The sequence below is a fragment of the Macaca mulatta genome, chromosome 6 (genome assembly GCF_049350105.2).
Source record: "Macaca mulatta isolate MMU2019108-1 chromosome 6, T2T-MMU8v2.0, whole genome shotgun sequence".
Taxonomy (NCBI): domain Eukaryota; kingdom Metazoa; phylum Chordata; class Mammalia; order Primates; family Cercopithecidae; genus Macaca; species Macaca mulatta.
This window is the reverse complement of record NC_133411.1, coordinates 155544471-155570335: the sequence shown is the minus strand read 5'-3', so window position 1 is coordinate 155570335 and position 25865 is coordinate 155544471. Positions and strand designations below refer to the sequence as shown.

Here is a 25865-nt window from a genome sequence, read left to right as displayed (position 1 = left end):
GAATCCTAGTTCTGCTGATCCTGAGGACCTCATGACTTACTATGTCATTTAACCTCACTGAGCCTCAGCTCTTTAAAGTCTGTAAAATATTTATAGTATCAATCATGCAGGACTTTGTGAAGCTTAAAGGAGGTAACGTATGTAAAGCATACAGGGGACAGTAAGCGCTTTTAAAAAGGTCATTAAAGTGGCAGTTTTACAGAGGTTAGGTTCCAAAGTCATCCCATAAAGCAAGTACCAGGTTTGGTAAAAATACTCTTGAAAAATCCCATAAATCACCCATAAGATTTGTTTGTATTTATAAACTCTATATAGAATAATATATACATATAAATATATAGGATATAAAGAATAATGTAGAATATAAGCTATGCAAACAATATGAAGGGCCATTTGTGAAAAATACACTTCCTTAAACCTTAGTAACTTATTCAACATCCCACGATGCTCAGAGATGAGATCCACCCATCACCGTCGGTCTGAAGAAAAAGCAGATTAACTCCCCTCCCCCATCTCATACTCACTGGGACCTCTGACCCATTATTTAAATTTGTTTCCTTCCTTTGTTCATTTTATTCTAAGCATATATAGTTGAATTCACATATTAAATGCATATGTGATGCAATTCAGTACATAATTATATTCCTAGATTAGAGGCAAAATAAATACTCAATAGAATATAAAATAGGAAGTCAGGTACCATAATTTGATGTTCAACTACAGTGATTTTAAATGAACTGCACATTTGTTCTCTTTCCCCTCTCTATGATTAGTTTTCCCTTCTTTTTAGGTTTTCCTTTCCTTTCTGTTAGCCTCAGAGCTTGATGGTTTTTAAAGGAGGTCCTCTGCTTTGGCTATTGGAGAAAATAATTTATATTCCTTCCTTCAGGAAGAAAATGAATTAATGGAGTCTACAGTCCTCAAAGGCAATAACCTCCATCCATTCCACCCATGCCCTGCTTCCTTCCATTCTATGGCAATGCAGTTCACAACATTTGGGGGCAAAGAGGTCAGAAAGCAGTACAGAAATGGATGGCAACCTTGAAAACTTGAAGGGAATAGATAGGATTCAGAGTTCTAAAAGGATAGAGCATAGTGCTGGGACATGTGGAGAGAAAACTCAACCATTCATTTGTAGAAAGTGGAAACACAGCCAAAGTAAAGTTGCAGAAAAAGATCTCAGGGTTTTAGTGAATAACATAAAAGTGTTACTTAAAAGTAGACCAGGTGTAAGTCACCCCAAACAGTGCGTTGTTCCAGAGGAAGTAATTACCTAATTTTCTTCAGTTCAGGATAGATTCTTACTCTAATATGGTTTGAGGATCTAGTTTTTAAAAAGAATGTGATTGCCATGAAAAGGCCTCATAGCACTTCTAAGATTGGTAGGAAAGTTGGGGGAAATTATAAGGGAGCATTACATAAATGGGTTCATTGCCTAAAGAAGATTGAAAGGCAATTATAACATTCTAAACCAAGTAAAATTTCTAGCTAGGGAATAGTGACCACTTGTGCTTTGCCTTCCTTGTACAAGACACTGTTAGAAATCTAGATTAAAACACTAGGAGCTCAAGTTACAAAATGATTCCAGGAAGGTTGTCAAAATAGTGACAGGTTGAAGAAGGAAGCTAGAGAATTAATCATTTTCTTTAGGACTCTTAAAAGTATACAATTATTCTTCATCATAGTGGGTACATACAAGAAAGGAGGAATGAAAAGAGCTCTGTTAACTGCAGCAGTCGGGTTCTGGGATGATTTAGGGATATGGATGGGTGGATAGAAGTGAAGTGAACAAAGGAATATCCTAGGAAAAGGTGTGGATGTGATTATGAATATGGGATGTCCAAGGGACAATGATGAGACCCAATTAGAGGGCTCTGACGCTTTCTTCTTCCCACTTTGTTTCTCTGCCTGCTTGTTTCCTTCTCTCCTTTCTGATAGCACTGAGCAATTGGGCTGAAAGTGTTATAAAATCTGGGCTGGAGTGACTCATTGGAGGCCATATTCAGACTGGTAAACAGATGAAGTCATTGGTAAAAAGAGGAGAAAGGGCCAGACATGCAGAGAGAAGGCGTTTAAGAGACCAGGTGGCCCCTAGGCGAGACAGACAAAGAGAGAAACAGAAAAACAAAGCATATTTTTCGAGGTTCCTAACAGCTTGCCAAGTCCCTGTTCTATTTCATATGCTCCATTTCTGTCTCGATCTGTAATATTTTTCTATCCTTCAATAATCCTTTTGGGTTTTTTTAAGTAAGTTTAGGAAGGTTTCTTTTCTTAAAATCTAAAGAGCCCAGACTAGACTACTACTTCACCTCTCTGCTTTCTTCTCTTTTTCCATTTTTATTTCTGAAAGCTTGGCATCTTTTTACTCTATAGAGTCTTATTTCTGCTTCTTTTCTCAGATACTCTCTTCTCTTGCTCATCCCATCCTGTTTACTGTTTATCTCCTTTGTGTGTGTGTGTGTGTGCGCCTATTCCTGCTCTCTCTCTTTGGAACCAGCAAACCTTCCTCTCTGGAGTTATTTCTTCTTCATCCACTTCATATAACAATTTATTTTCTAGAATCATTACATTCAAATTCAGCTCAGCCATTGGGGAAGAGAAGATTTAAGGTCTCTCCCACCCTCAAGCCTGAATTCAGAACATTGCCATTGTCTTCTCCACCTCCCTAACTCATTTGTTCATCTTCTGATCAATAGCCTTTATTAGACAGAAAAATCCAATTATTCAGAACCTACTGTTCAGTAGATTCCTACCACCATCTCCCACATTCACACACATACCATTTTCTACTTCCGTATTTTAAGAGAAAGTGACAGATCTAGGAGGAGAGGTTAGGAAATCACACTCAAGTTCAAAACAGTCAATAGTATAGAATAGATTCAACTTGGTATATTACTTCATTTGAAAAAAGACCTGGGAATTTTACTTGATGATATGATATGGATGATTACAAAGGGAAGTCTGTTTTAACGTACAGAAACAGAAAGCACATGTCTTCTTTGGAATAATAAATGCCTGTGTTCTGAACTGGTAGATTGTGTTCAGTGGAGCAAAGCATCTGTGGAGGCCAAGTGACCCTAACCATTATTGAAGTGTGAAGATTGGAGGCTGAGTCTTGGTATAATCTATCAAACTGGAGAGGAGATGGGTTGAGAGCTGTCCTCAAGTATCTGAAGTGCCATTGTGCAGAGAAAGGGAGTGGGCTGACTCCCTGTCCACTCTGGGAACAGGTGGACAGTTCAGGAAAACAGATATAAGCTCACAGGAATTAGGAAGTTGTGCTCATTAGAGATTCTTAAGTTTTCCCAAGAAGAGTCCAGTGGAGACTGAAGAATCTTAAGAATCCTGCCCTGACAAAACATTAAACATGACGTCTTCCCTTCCTTTTCTTACAAAAGCAATGCATGTTTATAGAATCCAGTCAAATAATACTATACTTACGGTTCCATATCTCAGGGTAACTAAGGTTGCTAGTTTGGTGTGTGTCTTTCCATACCTTTCTCTGTATCTATGAATACGTATTTTAATATTAATGAATGGATAGATATGACTTTGTTTTGTTTACAAAACTGAGATCACACTAGACACATTACTCAGTAATATAAACATCCCTCCAGGCCAATTTACCTTCCTTGAAAGAGCTGCAGATATTCTAAAGCATAGGTAAGCTATGACATTAAATCATTCCTCCGTTAATAGATATTCACATTGTTTCTAGATTTTGCTATAACTAACAGTGCTACAATACATATTCTTAGACATACAGCCATACCTTGTTTTATTGCATTTCGCTTTATTGTGCTTCACAGACAGTATGTTTTTTTTATAAGTTAAAGGTTTGTAGCAACCCTGCAACAAGCAAATCTATTAGCACCATTTTTCTAGCAGCGTGTGCTCATTTCATGTCTCTGTGCCACATTTTCATAATTCTGGTAATATTTCAAATGTTTTCATTATTATTCTTGTTGTAGAGATCTGTGATCATTAATCTCTGATGTTAATGTTGGAATTCTTATGGAGTGTTTTGGGTCTCTCATTTTAAATCAAAAACTAGAAACGATTAAGCTTAGTGAGGAAGACATGTCAAAAGCCAACATAGGCCCACCACTAGGCCTCTTGTGCCAAAGAGTTAACCAAGTTGTGAATGCAAGGGCAAAGTTCTTGGAGGAAATTAAAAATGCTACTCCAGTGAGCACACAAATGATAAGAATGCAAAATAACCTTCTTGCTGACATGGAGAAGGTTTGAGTGGGGTGGATAGAAGATCAAACCAGCCACAACATTTCCTTAAGCCAAAGCCTAACCTAGAGTAAATCCCTCTCTTTTGCTCTATGAAGGCTGAGAGAGGGGAGGAAGCTGCAGAGTAAAAAATTTGGAAGCTAGCAGTGGTTGGTTCATGAGGTATAAGAAGCCATCTCCATAAAATAAAAGTACAAGGTGAAGCAGCAGGTGCTGATGTAGAAGCTGCAGAAAGCTATCCAGAAGATCTAGTTAAGATCATGGGTGGTGGTGGCTACCCTAAACAACAGAGCTTCAGTGTAGACAAGAGAGCCTTATGTTGGAAGAAGATCCCATCTAGGACTTTCAAGTCAATGGCTGGCTTCAAAGCTTCAAAGGACAAGCTGACCCTTTCAGTAGGGGCTAATGCAGCTGGTGACTTTAAGTTGAAGCTAATGCTCATTTACCATTCTGAAAGTCCTAGGGCCCTTAAGAATTACACTAAATCTATTCTGCTTGTGCTCAAAATGGAACAGCAAAGCCTGAATGAAAGCACATCTGTTTACAGCATGGTTTACTTAAATATTTTAAGCCCACTGTTGAGACCTACTGACTAGAAAACCAGATTTATTTCAAAATATTACTGGTCATTGACAATGCACCTACTCACCCAAGAGCTCTGATGGAAAAGTGCAAGGAGATTAATGTTTTCAGGCCTACTAATGACATCCATCCTGCAGCCCATAGATTAAGGGGTCATTTTTGACTTTCTAGTCTTATTATTTGAGAAATACATTTTGAAAGACTATCGCTACCAAAAATAGTTCCTCTGATGGATCTGAACAAAGTAAATTGAACATCTTCTGGGATGCACTCACCATTCTAGGTGCCATTAAGAACATTCATGATTTAAGGAAGGAGGTCAAAATATCAACATTAATAGGAGTTTGGAAACATTTGATTCCAACTCTCGTAGATGACTTTGAGGGGCTCAAGACTTCAGTGGAGGAAGTCACCGCAGTTGTGGTGGAAATAGAAAAAAAAATAGAAAAAAACTAGAATTAAAAATGGAGCCTGAAGATGGGTCTTAATTGCTGCAGCCTCATGGTAAAACTTTAACAGATGAGGAGTTGCTTCTTATGGATAAGCAAAGAAAGTGGTTTATTGAGGTGGAATGTACTGTGGTGAAGATGCTGTGAACCTTGTTGAAATAACAAAGGATTTAGAATATCACGTCAATATTAATAAAGCAGTGTTAATAAAGTTAATAAAGCAGCGACAGTGCTTGAACGGATTGTCTCTAATTTTGAAAGAAGTTCTGTGGATAAAGTGCTGTGAAACACCATCATATGCTATAGAGAAATCTTTCATGAAAGGAAGAGTCAATCGATATGGCAAACTTAATTGTTGTTTTTTCAAAATTGCAACAACCAGCTGGGCACAGTGGCTCACACCTGTAATCCCAGCACTTTGGGAGGCCAAGGCGGGTGGATCACAAGTTCAGGAGTTCAAGACCAGCCTGGACAAAATGGTGAAACCCCGTCTCTCTACTAAAAATACAAAAATTAGCCAGGTGTGGTGGCAAGTGCCTGTAATCCCAGCTACTTGGGAGGCTGAGGCAGAAAATTGCTTAAACCCGGGGGCAGAGGTTGCAGTGAGTCAAGATTGTGCCACTGCACTCCAACCTGGACAACAGAGCAAGATTCTATCTCAAAACAACAAGATAAAATTAAAAATAAAAGTAAAATAAATTGCAACAGCCACCTCAACCTTCAGCAACTACCACCCTGATCAATCAGCATCCATCAACATTGAGTCAAGACCATCTACCTGCAAAAAGATTATGACTCACAGAAGGCTCAGACGATCATTAATATTATTTAGCAAAAAGTAATTTTTCCTTTAGATATGTACCTTGTTTTTTTAGACATAATGCTGTTGTACACTTAACAGACTACAGTATAGTGTAAGCATAACTTTATATATACTGGGAAAACAAAAATTTGTCTAACTTTATTGCAATATTCACTGTATTGTGTTGTTCTGGAACTGAACTTGCAGTATTTCTGGGACATGCCTGTATATTGTTATATAGGGATGTTTTTATAGGATAGTTTTCATTAAAGTAGGGTTTACTAAGTCAAAAGACGTGTAGATTATTTTAACAGCTACTTCAAGATTCCCTTCTGAAAATCTTGTTGCAGTTTATGCTTCCATGAGTAAATGTTCATTGTTTATTCCATCTCCAGGATAGGATGTTATATTTTTCTTTTTATACATCCAACTGAGAGGCAGCATAGTGTAGTGGTTTAGAGTTAGGACTCCCTTGGCTGGAAATACTGAGTACCTGTCTCAGCTCCAGCAAGTACTAGCTGTGTGCTTTTAGCTAGGACACATTACTGCTTTGTGGCTCAGATACGCTGATCTGTAAAAAGAGGATGATATGAATACCTACCTCATAAAATTGTTATGAGTGTAAATGAATTAATAGTTTTAAGACTTATAACAGTGACTGGCATATAGTAAATTCTTTATGAGCAAAGTTTAAAAATTAAAAGATTCATCAGATTAATCTTCTATAAGATTAAAGATTTTAAAAATTTTAATTTGTATCTCTTTACTAATGAGTTGGACATGTTTCTATTTATGTCTTGGTCATTTTCTTTTCCCTTTTTCTGAATTTTTCATTCATATTTTTGCCCGTATTTTTATTGAGCTGTTTGTCTTTTTACTAATTTTCATGAACTCTTTGTATATTATAAATAGTAACCCTTTTCCTGTCATTTTTATCTTCCATAAGTGATTTCCTTTTAATGATTATAAACATAATCAGAATGTTTTAAATTAACATAAAAAACCTTCAATCAGTATAGAACTATAAAAATCATTTTAAACCCATGGTCTTAGTCTATTTTGTGTTTGTATAACAGAATACCACAGACTGGGTAATTTATAAGGAAAAGAAATTTATTTCTCACAGTATCAGAGGCTGGAAAGTTCAATATCAGGGCGCCAACTTCTTGTGAGAGTCTTCATGCCACATAACCCCATGGCAGAAGCAGAAGGGCAAAAGAGCACGCCAGTGGGGGGCAGACATCAGTTTTTAACAAGAGGTCTTATTTGATTCTGATACTCGGCCAAGATTGGGAATCAGACAGTGCAACCCTGAAATGTCAATCTTAAGTCAATTTGTTTCTAAATCAAAGTGCTGCTAGTAATTACTACTGCCATCTGTTGGTGGGAGGCAGAACTGACATGCTATGGATATCTACGAAAGGCCATGTTTTTTAAATTCTTAGAAATGCATCTTTGTGTTTATCCAGAACTTTTTAATGTAAATGACTTCTCAAGTAACTTCCAGCTGTAAGATTCTTGAAGTTAGTATCAAATTTGTATTTATCTTCTTAGTTCTATAGATTCCACAGTAATAAATGACAGAATGCAGTGTGATACTTCTGAGGCTTGGTCAATCTTCGGTGATCAAAGATTCAGTGATAAGTATCCTAATGATAGGAAAAAGTAATACTTCATCAATACCAGTTAAAAAACAGCAAAAACAATTTTTGTGATTAATCCTAACCAAACTAACCAAAAATTAAACCACTGCCTCTCCCAAACCCACTCTCCCCAGCTATAAATGTTAAATGAAATTTTCCTCTACCGGGGTATTTTAAAATGTCTCTTTTTTTTCTTGTGGCATTACACAATGTAAAACATCAAAGGAGATAACAGGAAAGGCAGTGAACAGGGAAACACACTTTAAAAAATAGTGATATTGGCATAAAAAGTAAGTGTCTGGGGAAAAAAATAAGATAAAACTGGCAGAATTACAGGTTTCTGCATGAGTTGGTAATTAGATAGTGAGTTTATCTTCTGAGAAAAAGGTATCTTTCCTCTCCTTTTCATAGTCAGGCCAAAAGAAGTCAAAGACACAAAGAGCATGAACATTTTTTGCCATGCAAACCATTTTTGATGCATTGAATTGAAAATATACACATTAATTTCCCAGGCAGCTTTTATGCATTATATATTATTCTTATAGCTGGCCATAGGGGATAAGTCTTTCAAATATATATTTTATATGTCTTTGAAATATAGATATTAAACACAGATATTTGCATATATTTATGTATATATGTATATAATATATCTATGTATATGAAGTACTTTTTAATCCAAAATACCTTCATGAACTGAAACTTATTGCTGGCCTATTGTGGAAGTTAGTACTTGGTTTCTTCTATCCACTCTAGATTTGGACTGTGTTCCAGGAGAGTGTCCTTAAGACTTGGGTTTTTCAACCTTGGAACTGTTGACATTTTATGCTAGATAATTTTTTGTTTCAGGGAAAGCTGCCCTGTTCATCAAAATGAGTTTAGCAACATCCCTAGCTCCTGCACACAGATGCCAGTAACATCCGCTCTATTGTGGCAACCAAAAATATCTCCAGACACTGCCCAATAGCAAAATAGCTCCTAATTGAGAAACACTGATTTAGAGGATTGAATGCTTATGGCCCTGCTTTTGTGGGGTGAATTGTCATTTCTTTACAAACAACTTATCTGATTCCTCAATCTAAATTAGAGCCCCTATTTCTTTCTCTCATGAAACAATATACATCTCTTTGTAGCATCAGTGACAGTTTATAACAATGCATTTACTTAGAGACATTAGTGTCTTTCTTCCGTGTTAGACTTGAAATTCTACCCCTTAATCTGTTTTGTTCACTCTGTACACATACTACCTAGTACAGTGATTGGCACTTAATAAATGTTTGTCAAGTGAAAGAATATAATTCTAAGATCTTTAATGACTTGAAACACAAAGCCTGACTTGGTTCAAAGAGGTTTTTCTTCTCAGGCTTATTTCAATCTATATGACAAAGCCAGTAAAAGAAGAAATTAGGGACATATTGAGGCTGTTGAAGGGTGTGAGCAGGGAAATCTCAAAATTATATTATTTGGATAGGATTCCCAGGGGGTTTTGGCGGGGTGCTGGTGAGTGGCAGTTTCATTCTGGAAACAACAGCTCTGATATGTCACTGTAAGCCAGAGCCAGCCTATCACTCCTGCTTTCTGAACTCCATCCACCATTGATCCATGGAAGAAACAGGTTTTTTGACCAAAGCGAGGTTTAACGCTCCACTAATTCTTTGAGGGAAAATGCCCCGGAACCAGGAGAAAGATATCTATAGAAAATAAACATCAGTATAGATAGCACAAGAGGCCTTTAAATGCTTCTCTTCACATTTTTAAAAAATGGAATTAAGATGCATATTTTTTAAAATGAAAAATGACTGGCATTCTTCCTACTGAAAATGAAAAGTAATTTAATTTGTTAGTGGTTTATTTTATTTGACAGTCGTCGTACATACTCGATTTGGTTTGTTACACCGCATTACCCTTCAATAATGGGTACACACAATGCCAGACTCTGCCCCCCAGGTTGCTTTGATAATTGGATGAGCGTCCATATTGTTCAAGATTTTCATGACAATGAGGATGGAGCTATTTGCAAAACTCCTAACCAAGAGAGCTTTCAGCTTTTTAAGTTCTCAATAAAGTTAATTGGTATCCAATGACCAATCATTCCCCTAGCTACTTTTCCTAAGCAACCTTACGTTGTATAATCATGACTGAACTCCCTCGGTGGATGGAAGAGATGCTAAAACCTCATAGTCAATATAGAAAAGTCAGAAAATCTTCCCCAGGCAATCTTTCAGAATGAACCATTTTTTTCTACAATTGGAAGTTAATGGTAAGAATGCTAATAGCTACCATAGGGGCTGGAGCCAGACAGCCGACATCCAGGGACAATTCTACCACTTGGCAACCATATGACTGTGGGCAAACTTCATGACCTGTGTTGCTTCAGGAGTTACATCCATAAAATGACAATGATCTTAGTACCTACTTCATAAGGCCATTGTGAAGATTCAATAACATGATGTGCATAAGTGCTTAGGACAATCCTGGCACAAATCATGTCTCCATGAATGTTTCTTCGTTAGACAGTATGTGTCAATCCTTGTGCGAAGTTCTCTTAACAGTGCTACTGAAGGTGTTACATATCCCCAACATTAAGGAAGGGAATACTGATATCAAGAAAGACTAAGCAACAAGCCCAAGGCCACATGGTTAGTAATTAGCACAGCCAGGATCCAAGCCCAAGTCCACATAACTCCAAAAATCCTCTTATACCATTCAAATTGTGTGCTTGTGTGCCTCTAGAATTTTGAATAACTATGTACTTTCCTGAGCATTTTAAAGTAGGCAACTAAGCATTTCCATTGTAATGTTAAATAATTGCAGAAAATGTGATTTCAGAGTATTTTAACCGTTAGCAGTTTAAAACTTTTATATCACCTTTTTATTGCAGCCAGTGGGATTTAAATACCTCATTACTGAATACTCACCAAAACCCACTAAAAGAATATGTGAACAAATGTTTTTAAGTCAGAAGCTTTATATTATTATTTTTTCTTCTTCAAACATCTATTTTTACTGCATTTCCCCTAAATCATGTTAAAAGCTTTTTTGATCATTTCTATAACAAATATAGATGTAAATAGATTTTTTCTTTTATGAATATGTGACTGTAAGACTTTAAAATTATCTTCTGGGTTTAGTTGCTGCTTTGACTATTAATAGAACATAATACATCAAAACAACATAAACATATAATTCTGACAAATGATGACTAAATATAAAAAGTAAAATTGTATTAGAAATGCATATCGTAATGAGCTGGGGATGGGGGCATCTATGGGACCTTGATTAAAAGTATCATGCAGATGACCTTCTCAGAAATGTTTATGAATTGCATAGTACACCTTGATAAGATTCAGGATAATTTAAGGTACATCTTCTATATCTTTCTTTTGCAAAAGGAAGAAGGAGAACCTAGGCTGTGGGTACTCCTGAGAAGATCTGATTTTGGGAAGGAGAACATGGAAGTTAGGAATGAAGAAATGAATTTCCTTAAAACTTTTTCACATAGTTCTTAGGAAGTCATCCACCACTAGTGTTCCTGAGGGAACAGTATTCTCACTGAGGACAGCTGCTCTGTACCACCAAGCTGTATTCTTTGGAATTAGGATATTTACAGGAGGACCCAATGATCTCCCATTTTTATGACAACTCACTCCCTCTTCCTTGAAAATGAAGTCTGGGTGCCCCTTAGCTATTGGCTTTATCCCAAACCTATGGCAGTTGTTACTAAAAAGTCACGAAGGCTGTTTCTTGAAGGAAGCCCAGTGAAAAGGCAAGGTGATAAGTTTGAAGTGAGGCTGGAATCTGGAATTTCCAAGCCCCTCTGAGAGATTTACCATCTAGTGCCTCAAGATGGGATAACATATTCACCCTCAGGTTCTCCACTGGACCTCAAACCTGTGGTCCCAGAGCACCAGGGTCAGGGTTTCCTTATACCTAGGATGAGGTGGACACCCAGGACTTCTGTTGTCATCTTTGTCTTTTCTAGATCAAACAGCCTTCCCAAAAGGGATGGTTTGAGTAACAAGAGGGAGGGGGTTACATATTGCCTACCTCCCCTAAGCTTCTCAAGGATACTCTGTGTGGCAACTTATCATCATGTAGTAGATGCTCAATAAATGTTTGTCAATGGCTTTATCTGGGGCCAGTGTGTGGTTATAACCTTCCTATGTGCAGTTCCTAATTGATGAGACAGAACCCACCAAACCCCATGACCTTGATATATACAGTCAGTCTAAATGTAGAGTAATCTCAATTATTTGGGGAGGGGAATGGGGAGTATCTATTGAACACTAACAAGAGATATGGAGCAAGTGTGGATTTAAATTGATACCAATTTTTTCAAAAGACCCTATAATGTTGATTATGTTGTATATATCACAATGAGCTGGGGACAGGGACGTCTATGGGGCCTTGATTAAAAGTGTCATGCAACTGTCCCTCTCAGAAGTGTTTATGAATTGCATAGTACACCTTAGTAAGATTCAGGACAAGTTAAGGAACATTTTCTACATCTTTCTTTTGCAAAAGGAAGGAGAACCTACGCTGTGGGTACTCCTGAGAAGATCTGATTTTAGGAAGGAGAACGTGGATGCTCCTTCCATAACAAAATTGATTATGCTTATACGTACCAAGCAATGGTATTCAAAGGTTTGTCTGTTGAGGTCAATGAGATTTGACCTAGAGTTACTGAACAGCTACAATCCATCCACATCTTACAGACAGACATCTCTCTTTTCTTCCTTCTCCATGACGTCATCTTTCCTGTTCTTTATCTCCTGAATGGCCATCTCTTCTCTCTTCTCCGAGTCTTGCCTTGAATCTGTCAATTGACTGGGCTGCTGGAAGTTGCCATGGTAAACACAGCTGTTGTTTTTTCTCTGTGAAAAACTCCTCTCATGAAGGCGCATTGAGGGGAGTCCTCCGATGGCCTCCCCTTGCTGTGCCTTTTCACAGATGTTTTTTAAACTGGAGGCTTCGGGGGCTTCCTGTTTTCTAGGGCTCTACTCTGCTTTAATTGCATGTCTCTGAAGCAAGGCACCGTGACCCGCCAACCCCCACTTAGGTGTCATGGAAGATTGTGAAGAATGACTGGTGTGGTCACCAAATAAGCCAAATGACAGCAACATTCATTTTGTTAGTAAATGGGTTCTGGGAAGTGAAAGATGATCTGGTATTTCACAAGAGAAGAGGCAGGAAAGATAATAAGAACCTGGGGGAGGAAGACAGAGCAGATGGGCAGAGACAGAAGGAATGGTGAGGGAGGATAGAGTCCCGTATCAGGCAGCTACTCACAGGTAGCCACTCACGCCTCCCTGAGCTTTCCTCACCCTCACAGCAAAGACGCTGGTCCGGCCCTGACTACTGATCCAACATCTTCTCCAACTGCCATGCTTCCTTACTCACTCCTCTCCAGCCATAAAAGCTCTTTGCTGACAGGTACAATGGCGCGTGCCTGTAGTCAGCTACTCAGGAGGCTGAGGCAGGAGGATCACTTGAGCCCAGGAGTCCTTGGCTGTAGTACCCTATGCTGATAGGGTGTTCACACTGAGTTCACATTAATATGGTGACCTCCCGGGAGTGAGGGATCACCAGGCTGCCTAAGGAGGGGTTAACCTGCCCAGGTCAGAAGCAGAACAAGTGAAAACTCCCATATTGATCAGTAGTGGGATCATGCCTGTGAATCACCACTGCACTCCAGCCTGGGCAACATAGCAAGACCCCATTTCTTAAAAAAGAAAAAAAAGAGAAAAAAAGCTCTTTGCTATTGTTCCTCCTGTACTCTAAGCACACTCCAACCTCAGTGCCTTTGCATTTCCTGTTCCCCCCGGCTGGAGTGCTCTTCCCCACAGAGCTGCATGACTCCCTCTCTCACTTCATTCAGGTCTCTGTTCATACACCACTCCCTCAGAGAGGCCTTCTATGACCACCCTACCTCAAAGAGCACACCCGCTGCTTGCTAGTCCCTTACCCAACTCAGGTTTTCCTCATGTACACATACACACAAGAACTTATACCCCACAGAGTGTTCACTGTTGTGGCCCCAGCCCCTATAACATATCTGCTATTGAGGAGGGATTTAATAAGTATTTGTTGAATGAATAACTAATCACTGACCTCACCACAGAAGCACAGTCACCCATCTGTATGTGTATACCTTGCTGTCTCTCCTCTGAGTTTGCACAATGCTGGTCCCTCTGACTGAAGCCCAGTTCCCTCCCCTCCCCATCCCCACCTCTCTTTGGGGACCTCCCACTCACCCTTCAAGCCCTGCCTAGCTTCATAGTCTTCTCCTTTCTGAGGTCTACCTTGGGATCCCCAGGCAGGACCCCTTTGGCTGATACTGCCTGGGCAGTGCCTGATGACCTCCATGGCAGCGTGATCGCCCTCGCTGTCTCCCTCCCAAGCATCTGAGTGTGCTTTAAGCGACTAAGGGCATAGACTGCTGAGTCAAGGGGTGGAAGGAGTACCAGGCCTGAGCACTCGCCCTGCCTCAGACTCACTGCAAGCCTTCAGACACCTTCACCTTTCTGCCTCAGCTTCCTCATCTGTGCAATAGCGATTGTAACATCTACCAAGTTAACCATAGGATAGCAACAAAAATTCACTGAGGAACTGCTGAAGTGTTTAAAACACTCTAAGCAGTCAGTTGGGAAGGGGATAGACTGGAGGCTGTGCGATTTGAGGTGGGATGGTCATGGAAGGCCTCCCTGAGGGTGTGACATTTGAGCAGGGGCTGATTGAAGTGACGGGGGAAGCCGTGCCACTCTCTGGGGGGAAGAGCTCCCCAGGAATATTACAACTGAAATACATCTCTGTAAGCTTTATTGCAGATTAGATTCCGGCTGCTCTTTTGGGGCTGGTACATTATTTGGTTGATATTCTAATGTAATACTGGGTGTCCAGGCAAGACACAGGACTGGGATGCATGTCCTTTGAAAGCAGCCTAGGAGAATGAGCTGAAACTCAACCAGGACCAGAGAGGAGGGTGAAGCACCTGAGTCAGGGGACATCACTGAATTCCAGCTGCTCAACACAGAACCACCTGCAGGTAGGCCGAGGACTGGCCGCTCAGAGGGCCAAGGACTGAGCGCTGTTCATGCGGCATGTCCCTTGTCTCTGTGTTTGTCCTAGCCCCATCAACGACTCTGCCGAGGTGGCTCAGACAAAGTTTGAACTGAATTAAGACGTCCTGGCCTGATCTGAATTTTGTCTGGCTCTGCTTCTGTCATTTGACAAAAAGAGGTTCTGGTCCTGTGGAGGATGGTTCAGGCAGATGGTGTGTGGGAGCAGAAGTCTGGGACAGGAAGCAGAGACCTAGGCTGTGCAAGCAACACTGGAAGGGTGACCATGGTGCTTCACCTCTTGGACCTCAATGTTCTCATCTGTAGATTTCAAGAACTGCCCTGGCTACTCGCTTTCACACTTTGCTTATCTACAGAAATAGTTCTTTCAGCATATTATTGAGGATGCAAGCATATAATACCAAGAATATGAAGGAGGAGAGGCTTAGACACTATGGCCTCCCGCTATAAGACTCCCACCACACACACAGATGATGTCCTACGAAGAGGCTCTAAGGGTCCCTCCAAGCCAAAATGTTCCCTGATTTGATGTCACATCCATACACCACAGAACCTTTCCAAAGTGTTAGGTTAAACCACATGAGATTGCTGATATTTGACAATTTTTGACTTGCAAAAATGGCAGTTTTGTATTTCAACCTAATAGTTTCATTCACAGTAGTGGCTAGGTGTGCTCATTCAGGAACCAAATTAACTGGCTTCAGATCCCAACCCCCAGCTTATACTTTGTGTGACATTGGACTGGATACTCTACCTCCTTCCACCTCCCTCCACCTCCCCTCACCTCCCCTGTAAAATGGGGCAAACAGAGGAATCTAGCTTGAAAGGTTAGTTACTGAGGGCGCTGGAGGAGATAACACCTTGGAGTTGGGTGGGGCAGGGAGTCAGGGATTCTAAACGCAGCGACTGGCACAGAAAGCTCTCCATGTATGTTTCCAGAAACAGCCCTAACAATTGCCTGTGGGCCTGACTCAGAGAATAGTGTCCAGATCTTCTTCCTGCCTGGCCTCAAAAGGAATATGTGGCCAGAGCAGAAGAAAAACACAGTCAACGTGGTTTCCTAATCAGTCCATCCTGTCCTGTTTGAGCCACCAAACTTCCTCTTTGTCCTTGTGAGGAGAGTCACTGGGCAGCAGACAAGCCTTTACGTAGGCCTGGTACTGATGTTGGAATACCACGAGCGGCATTCAGCTCTCCATTCCCCCTGTCTTATCTGGGCAAAGCATTAGAGGCTCCATCCCCAGATACCTACATGGAGCCTTTCCCCATTAAGTGGTACATCATGGAATATGTCAGCCTGAATTAGCAGGCAGGCCCATCACATTAAGCTGAAGCTGTGGGCTGGCAGCTCCCACTCTGTAATACCTCTTATTCCTGGCTGCATGCTCCCTTCCATGTCGCCACAGCCACAAGAAATCTCTACAGACAATGTACACTAACCGAGAAGGCCCAGGGAAGAGTTTAGGAGGAGCCACAGGAAGTCCTGCGGATTCTATTTCTTTTGTGACTTTTGGGGTTCTGCTTTGAGCTCTGGTACCTCCTGACGGCAGAGGAACCATGTAGCAACCAAAAGCTTCAGGTGGGGAGCTCCTTTGTGACAAACTATAAAAGCATGGCACACATTTCTGAAAGAACAGATGCCCTGTTCAAATACCGTGAACACCTACAACACCTAATTGAGGTTTCTTAACCACTGCACTACTATGAATACCGCTACCATTATAACTACCAGTAACTAGTTATTCCATAAATTCTCCTGGCAATTTATGTCACTTTCAGAGCATTTATCACTTCCTACCCTGTATGATATTTCAATGTGGTGTGGTGCAGTGGAAAGAACATGCACTTTCCAGTCCCCGAATTAAACCTAGCTATGCTTCCTATAGCTGGGCAACCCTGGGCCAGTGGTGTAGCCTCTCTGTGCCTGAGTTTTCTCTTTGTATGAGTACCTATTTCACAGAGCTCTTGAAAGAATTACCTGAGATTATGTATGAAGAATGCTTGACACAGAGAAAATGCCCAGTAAATATTTCGGTGTAGAGTTTCTGAGGACAAAGTCACATTTTTATCCATCACAATGCCTTAACTCAGGCACGCCCTTAATTGATGTCCAAGAGTATATGATCTTCCCTTTAAAAATTCTACTTCATTCGTCCTTTAACTTGTTTTCCATTGTACATCCAGACTGATCTAATCAAAACCTGGATTTAATTATACCACAATCATTGCAAATCCTTTCCTTTTTTTACCCTATTCACTTGGAATAATGGCAAAACTTTTTGGGGGGTGTTGCTTCCTACCTACCCTGTCACCTCATCTCGCACAATAGCTCCCATCACTACTTCTATCTCAACTACAGTGACCTATCAGTTTTTCACTCTTGCTTTGTTCACCTCTACCATGGGACCTTTGCACATCCCTCAGACACATTCTCCCTTCCACTCCCCTCCTGGCCTGGTTAAATCCCTACCCATCTTTCCCATTCCAACACACTCATACATTCTCAGGAAAGCCTCTTCAGTCCTCCCTGAGCAGGTTAAATCCCTCTTGGCAGTATATCCTCTCTTTTGCACACCTAGCCCTTTTAATTATGTCTATCTCCCCTGACAAGAACAGGTATATGATGCCAGGACCTGTGTCTGGTTCTGCTCACCAGTTGAACCCCCCAGGACTTTGTGTGGCACTCAGTAAATATTGTTGAAAGAGTGGGTAGGAGGATACATTGGAGGTCAGATCATCTCAACAAAACCCCAAACCACCCTTTGTGATAGTGAGGGCACAGGGAGCACAGTCACTGTTTTGCAGACAGTGCGACTGAGCTCAAGCTCAGGAGGAATAGGTTCGTTGCCCAGACCTCATAGCCTGTTGGTTAGTGGTGAATCTGATCAGAACCCTGGTTTCCCAGTCCCTGCCACACACACTTAAGCTATAGGGCCATTATCCATAATTGGGATGGGGGACCACAAAGACTTTCCCTCCATTTCCTAGTATTCGGAGGACCTCTGACCCTTCTCCAGCCACACCTCAAGTCACCTCTGGTTTCTGGATTATCAAGTACCACATCTGTCTAGAATTCTGTGTTTCCTCTGAATCATTGATTTGATTTAAAAACTCCCTCATAGGTGAGTTAAAGTCCCTCAAGTCTGCACTGGGAGAATTCTTTTTTCTAAAAGGTTATGTTATGTTGGTGAGGTGACTGCACTTCAGAAAAGTTAACTTTTGTTTTTCTTCTCCTCGCCACCTGGGTTGAAGCCAATCCAGAAGTCAAAGTCTTAATCTGCCACCTGGTATCAAATCAGTCGGGGCTCAGTTGCAAGAAAATGATTTGCTTGAAAAGAAAATAGCTTTGGGTATTTTATTATCTTGTTTCTATTAAGGGACCACACCTGTGTTGTGGGGTTTTCTTTGTCTTTGGTGTTTTTTTTTTAAGTCTGTTCCCTCTCAGGCATTTGTGCTCTTACTCTCTTTCTTTGGAGCCAGTTCACCCAGAACTCAAAGGAGGAAGAGTGATAGGTCTTTGTTCACGTTTGCCAGAAAGACAGTCATGTATGGGGGACTATTTAGCTGTCGATTCTCTGACCCACCAGACAGAAATCATTTAATCATGTGTTCTCACTCACTCATTCAAGAAATACTTACTGAGAAGTTTTTATTTTTCAGTAAGGTGACCATATCATTAATGTCCAAGCTGGAACAGTTTTGCATGTAAAAGTGGACACTACCTGATTCGCACTCTAAGGCAAATATAAACCAAGGTTTTCTCAGGTCAATCAGATGTCATTGGGTTCCCTATGTATTAGTGGCTGAATCTGGACTATTAGAGTCTTGGGTGATGCTAAAGTTTCTCAAAATCCCCTTAAGGATTAAGGACAAAGCCAGGAATGGGTGTAGGCTTCCAAAGGCATGAGATGAAAAGACATAAAAGATAAATTTAGATTAAAGTTGAACTAGACATTTCTAAAATTTTCCCACAACTTCCTTTTTAAAATAAATTTCATGTTTTAAAAAAAATGGAACCATGTCTCTGGAAGGTAATGACTCCACAATGGAAGCCAAGTTCCCCTGAGATGAGGCTACCTGGAGGGGCTTAGAAAAATGTTTAGAATTTATAAAGAATGAAATTTTCCATCAGGGCTAAGTGATGCTGATATCTTTTGAAAGAGGAGGAACAGAAAGGAACAGGAACAGTGTGTGATTTGTTATTAGCCTCTTCTTTAACTTGGAGTTTCTTCAATGCGGCTATTATTTTGTGTGTGATAATAAATGACATTAGCATGCAAACTCTTTTCCTATGGAAGATCTTTGGTTCTGAAGTGATTTGTTTCTCTTGCATCCCAGGTGCCTGTCCTGAGACCCATGGACCTGATGGTGGAAGCCACCCCGCGAAGAGTATTTGCCAACGCACACACATATCACATCAACTCCATATCCGTCAACAGCGACTATGAAACCTACATGTCCGCTGATGACCTGAGGATTAACCTATGGAACTTTGAAATAACCAATCAAAGTTTTAGTATCCTTTCTTTGTGACCAAGAATCAACTGGCCTGAATCAAGAGTATTCAGGTACGAGTGGGCTTGGGGAAAATATGGAATAGAAATGCAACATCTAGCATTTGTGGAGAACTTGCCCCTTTGAAAATGTGCTGGCACCTATGAGACTCTTTAATCATAACAATAAAATTAGGGAAATATTGTTATTACAAGTGGCGAGCCAGGGCTGGCTCTGGATTGGGACTCTGAATCAATTCCTTCATAGGGAGGCATTTATGTGCCATGAATTAAAATTAGAGGTGATTTTATCAACAATAGGATAAGACCCTAGAGTTCAGATTCTTTCTCTGTTCCTTTCTCTATTAAAGGATTCACAAATCTGTATGGACTGCATGGACCACAGACATACTGGTTTCCATTATATCATAAGAGTGAAAATAATAGTGGCTGATATTTATTGAGTTCCAAGCACTTGCACTGGGAACTTTAAGTATAGTATCACATTTTTTACCTCATTGAAGTATATTATGCTTATAGAAAAGTACACATATTATAATTGTACAGTTTGATGAAATTTCACAGCTTGAACTCACCTATAACCAGCATGGACATCCAGAAACAGAACTGTACTAACAATTCTCAATCCCCTATCATGCCTCTTTATATTAGTAACTTCTACCCCCAAGGACATATTTGATAAAACAACCCTGTAATGTAAGTATCATTATCTCCTGTTTAATTAAAATATAGAAAAGTCGGCTGGGAGCAGTGGCTCATGCCTGTAATCCCAGCACTTTGGGAGGCCTAGGTAGGTGGATTTCTTGAGGATTTCTTAAGACCAGCCTGACCAACATGGCAAAACCCCAACTTTACTAAAAATACAAAAAAGAAATTAGCCAGGCATGGTGGCATGCACCTGTAGTCCCAGCTACTTGGGAGGCTGAGGCAGGAGAATCGCTTGAACTCAGGAGGCAGAGGTTGCAGTAAGCCGAGATTGTACCACTGCACTCCAGTCTGGGTGACAGAGCCAGACTCCATCTCAAAAATAAATAAATAAAAATAAAAAATATATAGAAAAGTCAAAAAAAAATGCCAAATAGCTGGGCCGGTATTTTCACCCCCACTATGTTGACCCTCTATTTCATAGTAAAAATTGGTCATTTATTGAATACCTATCATGTGCTCCATTCCTCACAAACCTGAGGCATGAGATTTATGAGGAATGGTACTGAACAACTCAGGCAACTGAACAATTGACCTAGGTATCAATATGGAGTTTTCTTTTCCACTTACCAGCCTCCCCTACTCTAACTCCATCTATCCATGAGCCCTGCCTCTAAAATATATGTCAAATCAACTCATATATCCCTATCTCCACTCCTACCTACCTACACTAGCATAAGCCACTGTTGTCTCTCACCTCTGTGACTGCAGCAATCTCATCTGGTCTCCATTCACTCTTGCTCTTTTATACAGTACAGACCCTTCAACATGTAATTCAAATATCATTCCTTCCCTGATAAAAAATAAAAAATAAATAAATAAATTCCAGTAGCTTCCCACTGAACTCAGAATAAAATCCAAGTTATTTAACTCGGCCTATAAGATTCTACATGATCTGGAACCTGTCTCCATCTTTGATATCCAGTCATGTCACTCTTCCCTAATTCACTTTGTTTCAGCCAACTAATCACTTTTCTGTTCCTAAGTAAACCTTATTCTTCCAGTCTTTGCATTTGCTGTTTCATCTTTCTAGAAAATTTTGCCCCTAGCATTCACATGGCTAGCTGCATGTCACTATTCAGGCCCCAGAGGTACTTTTTCCCATTAACTCTTAGTATCTACCAATAACTCTTTATCCCTGTTATCATCATGGTACTTACCATGATTTAAAATTTTTTTATTTATGTATTTTTGGTTTCCTCATATTAGGATGTAAATTCTACAAGAGCAAGGGTTTTGTATGAACTATTGCTGTTTTCCAGTATGTGGAACACTCTGACACATAGAAAATTATTGGACCTGTCAAGTTCGAAATAATAGTAGGGCATCGAAGTAGAGCTATCCAGTAGACAGTTGATCATAAAATCTAACCTGGAAATTTAATTTTAAGAGTTATAGTAAAGCTCCAAAAGTTTGTATATAGAATAGACCCCATAATGGCTCAAACAAATAAAAGATTATTTTCCTGTAAAGTCTAATATTGATGATCCCCATCAGCAGGCAGCCTCCTCCAATCAGTAATTTGGAAACTCGGGTCTCTTTCATCTGCAGCTCCCCAATGTTACCATGTTTATAGCATGACTGTAAAAGGGAAGGTCATGGAAGATCACAAGTGGGAGATTCCTCTGAGCCAGGCTCTAAAAAAGCATACATTCCACTGGCTAGAATTCAGCCACGTGGCCACCTCTTACTGCAAGGCAGCCTGGAAAATGTAGTCTGGCTGTGTGCCCAGGAAAAAAAAGACCCGGTTTTGGTACACAGCTAGCTAGTCTCCACCACAGAGAGCACTCAACAGTCTCCAAGGGCTTTCAGGGAAGGCAGCTTTAATCAGGTAGTGGCAATTATGAGATATATTTGGAGGCAATGAGAACTGACCATCAGGATCATGCCTGGCATCTTTTGTTGATCACGGAACAGACTCCACATGCTGTCTGGGCCTGCCTACAGATTTTGCCTGGCAGTGCAGCTGCTAATAGAATGAGTGTGGGTGGTGGTTCCCTTTCTCTCTATCTATTCCAAGAGCCAGAAATCTGCTCAGGCTCAGCTGGCTGTCACTCTGAGCTTCTGCTTCCCCAGTCTAGGTGACATGTTTTCTGAATTTTGCCTCTAGGCCTTCAGGGGGGAGGGGAGTTTCTTTAGGCATTTTGGGAGACAGATGCCTTGGGGAGAATGCAAAGGGGAAATATTAATAGTGCAGTTTAGGTTATATTCTGCAGATGTGTGACAGACTGCCAGATGCTGGCATACAAATGAGACCGTGCCATTCACCCTTAAAGCAGCCATATGTAAAATAATCATTGTCATCATGAGAATGATGATAAGTGATATCTATATAGTTCTTTTCAACCAGACCGCCCTAAGCACTGAGCCTCTCATCACTGAAGTATAGCCACCTCTAGGGTAGGAAGCGGCCATCTTTCAAAACAGCTTCAGAAAAATACCAGCCACCAGGCAAGTCTCATTTCCACAACACCCCTTATTCACAAAGGAGACAGAAGAAATATGGTTCAGGATAGCATAATGTGGGATTCCCAAAGCATAGTGTGGCTACTACTGGGAGTGATAAGCAACGTGCTTCTAAGCAATACATAGACTTTTTTGGTTTTTATATTGATGTATTTATTTAATGAATGTCAAAAAACATAACCATCATATCCTACAATTTCACAGATATTCAATATCTATTTAGATTACAAAGTAAGTATATGGAAAGTATTGAGTAAATAGTGAGACAAGTGATCTGGAGATATGGTTAGAAAAAAGTCATGACTTCCTGCGACTGGCGTTTGGTGTGACTTTGGCATTATGGTTGAGAACTCAGTCTTTAGAATCCAACAAGTGACAGAGTTCTCACCCAGCCCTACCACTTTCTGGCTGTATAAGCTTTAACATGTTTCTTAATTTATCCAAGCCTCCATTTCTCTATTTTGTCATCTGTAGAAAGCAGCTCTATCAAAGAGGATTATGAGAATGAAATGCGCGCGCGCACACACACACACACACACACACACACACACACACACGCACACATTTAGGGCAGCACCTTGCTAAGCCAATGCTCAGTAAACAGGACTACCACAATCATGATAATTACGGAGAGAAACAAGGAAACTAGAAAAGTTGAACATTAGAATGGTAGCTTTTATTCTGCTAAATTTATTATCTGGATCATCTTTTCAATTCTAGACACTTCCTTTGGCTCTGCAGTTGGGTGTCCTTTGCAAGATGTCGCCCTCTACTTACTAGATGTTTGCAGGAACTCTGAGGTCTAGGGCCTTGTGTTTAGCACCAGATCAGAGCAAGGCATTGCTAAACCTCATGATACCTGGTCATGAATTCTCTCCCTTCCATCTGTAGCCAGTCTGTCCTTGTCTTGTGTAACAGGTTCTCACATAAACAATCAAACTTTGGTCTTAATAGGCTAACTACATCAGGACCATAATAAGTCATTAATAGATTAGTAGTTTTCTAGGACAAGAGACAATAGCAATAAATGAAAATTTATATTAAAGGTGTTGCTTCTTTATGAAAACTATGGTATACCTAGAATCCTTTGAACTCTTTTCTTAGGACTAAGAATGAATTGACCTGAGTTCTTACCTTGTCCAACATGGGATCTATTAAATAGACCCATAACAAGTAAAAATAAAGACTAGCCCTCAACAACGATAAATTGAGCACCTAGTTTGTGCCAGGCAAGAAAATGAGAAAAAACAAATTTGCCACTTTCAGAGTAATGTTCATCAAATATACTGAGTATATAATTACAAACTGAGATAATTTCTGTGAAGATAGGGAATATGGTTCTATGAATGCATTTTTTAAAATCCTGCTATAGACCAGGGAAGGCTTTGCTGAAGAATTGATTAAGATCTGAAAGAGGAAGAGTATGAGCTAACTTGGCAAAGAGGTGTGGAGAGAGGTGTTCAGTGTGTACAGAGGTCCTGTGGCAGGAGAGAGTATGACGTGTTGGAGGAACTCTAAGAAGGCCACTATTTTTGAAGCCCAGAGAGTGAAGTGGAGAATGGCGTAAGCAAGGCTGGGAATGGTAGCAGAAGCTTCACCTTTCAGAAGTCCAGTCTCTGAACATGAGACAGAGGAATTATCTGGGAGAAGCCAACTGGACTCTAGGGATATTTCAACTTTGACCTTGGTCCTAACAACCCTGTATAGCAGCCTCATTTTATTTGTCAACCACGCTGAGGCCCTGTTAGAGTCAATTCCCTAATTAAGGGACCACATAGCCTCAACTCTTGGCTTCCAGGTTCTAGCACTCATTACTAACATGGACAGCAGCTTCCTTTTAATTCAGTGGGATTCTGCCAGGCAGGCTTCCAGGGGAGCTGTGGGGTCTAGTACAAGTTTCTCCCCTCTTGTTGCTTCAGTGGCTTTCACCCTGCCCAATACATATTTAATATGACACCATGTGTCTCTTTGTCAGTCTCCTCATACTGAGCCTAGGAATTGGCAAACACTCCATGAATATTTACACATTGGCTTTTTTTTAAGCTCTTAAGAGAGGAATATCCCTTGGAGTCCTCTTTGGAGATTTCCAGTGTCTCATCATCAAGCAACATGTCCTTTCAGCTAATAAGATCTTTATGCTTCATAATCATTGCTTAATATCCAAAGATTAAATTTAGACCATGGAAAGAAAAAAAGACCTCAAAGCAACTCATGTCCCTAAAAGGAAATCAAACTCATCAAACAAATATGCTGTGTTCACACAAAGATATTACTATTTTCTACCTTCTGTATCGGCAGACTTTAAGTGGGATATGAAAAGCCTCAGCTGCTTTTGAATGTGGGCACGTTACCCTGGTAAACATAGATTCCACTCTTCAACTTGGCCAATGTTTATAATACTCAGCCCTGCAGAAAAGCGTCCTACTTGGCTCTCCTATCCTCAATTGGCTTAGACAGGAATTGGGGAAATATGCATGTCAGTATTAGCAAAATCAGCAGCAATGGGACAGAGGCATATGAAAGTCACCTCATAAAGGCAATGCATATAAACCCTATCCTTGGAGAAATATGTGTTTCCTTCAGAAGGAGGAATATTCACACCAGTGTAAAACTACTTAATAAATTATCTTTCCCATTATCTTGTTTGATAATCAAAATTCTTAGAGGCTGATAGGGTTATACCCATTTATAGGCAAAGAAATAGGAACCCAGAGAGAGAAAATGACTTTCCCAAATTCTCTTAGCAAAATGGGAATAGAATCAAAACTGAATCCCAATCTCTGGGCCCCATTTTGTTACCATCACAATCTTTTTCACAATATTATCTCGAACTTTACCCATCGAGATGAGGTTCCTGGTCTCCCAACTCTCTCAAAGATGATTTTAAGCCAGGAAAACTGCTCATTTTTAATGCTTTTTGCTTTCTTTGTTTAATAATATGTATTCATTGTAGAGATTTGGGGAAAATGAAATGACCAATAATCTCACTACCAATTTTGCTGTCTATACATTGGATTTGCATCACAGTTTTAACTTAATGCTAGCTAATTCAACAATGTGGGTTCAGGGGAAAATAAAAGAAATTTAAAGAGCCAAAAACAATTTAAAACTCCTGATTTACCCAAGAATCTTTCTTCTTTTTTTTTTTTTTTTTTTTTGCAACTTTCCTAAGGAAAGAAGTTCAGGTTCCTAATCCACTTTTTTTTGCATTAGGACATTCCCTTTATTGATATTATATTTAATACAAATCATACATTAATACAAGTTATTTTTTGGTAAATTACTTTAGCAATAAACAATTCACCTCTTACTCTGCTAAAAGGTTAGAACAGGGGTTGGCAAACTATGCTCCCAGACCAAATTTATCCCGAAGTGTTTTTGTAAGT

At 40.0% G+C, this 25865-nt stretch overlaps 1 protein-coding gene across 4 annotated transcripts in view; it reads left to right on the top strand.

The window, feature by feature from the left end:
* The window catches only part of PPP2R2B (protein phosphatase 2 regulatory subunit Bbeta), a 464171-nt gene that overhangs the window by 387365 nt on the left and 50941 nt on the right, over positions 1–25865 (top strand). For all 4 annotated transcript variants that reach the window (XM_015141134.3, XM_015141148.3, XM_015141133.3 and 1 more), the window contains one exon: positions 19133–19310. In XM_015141134.3, coding sequence (XP_014996620.2) covers positions 19133–19310 — 178 coding nt within the window. The remainder of the gene's footprint in view (positions 1–19132; positions 19311–25865) is intronic.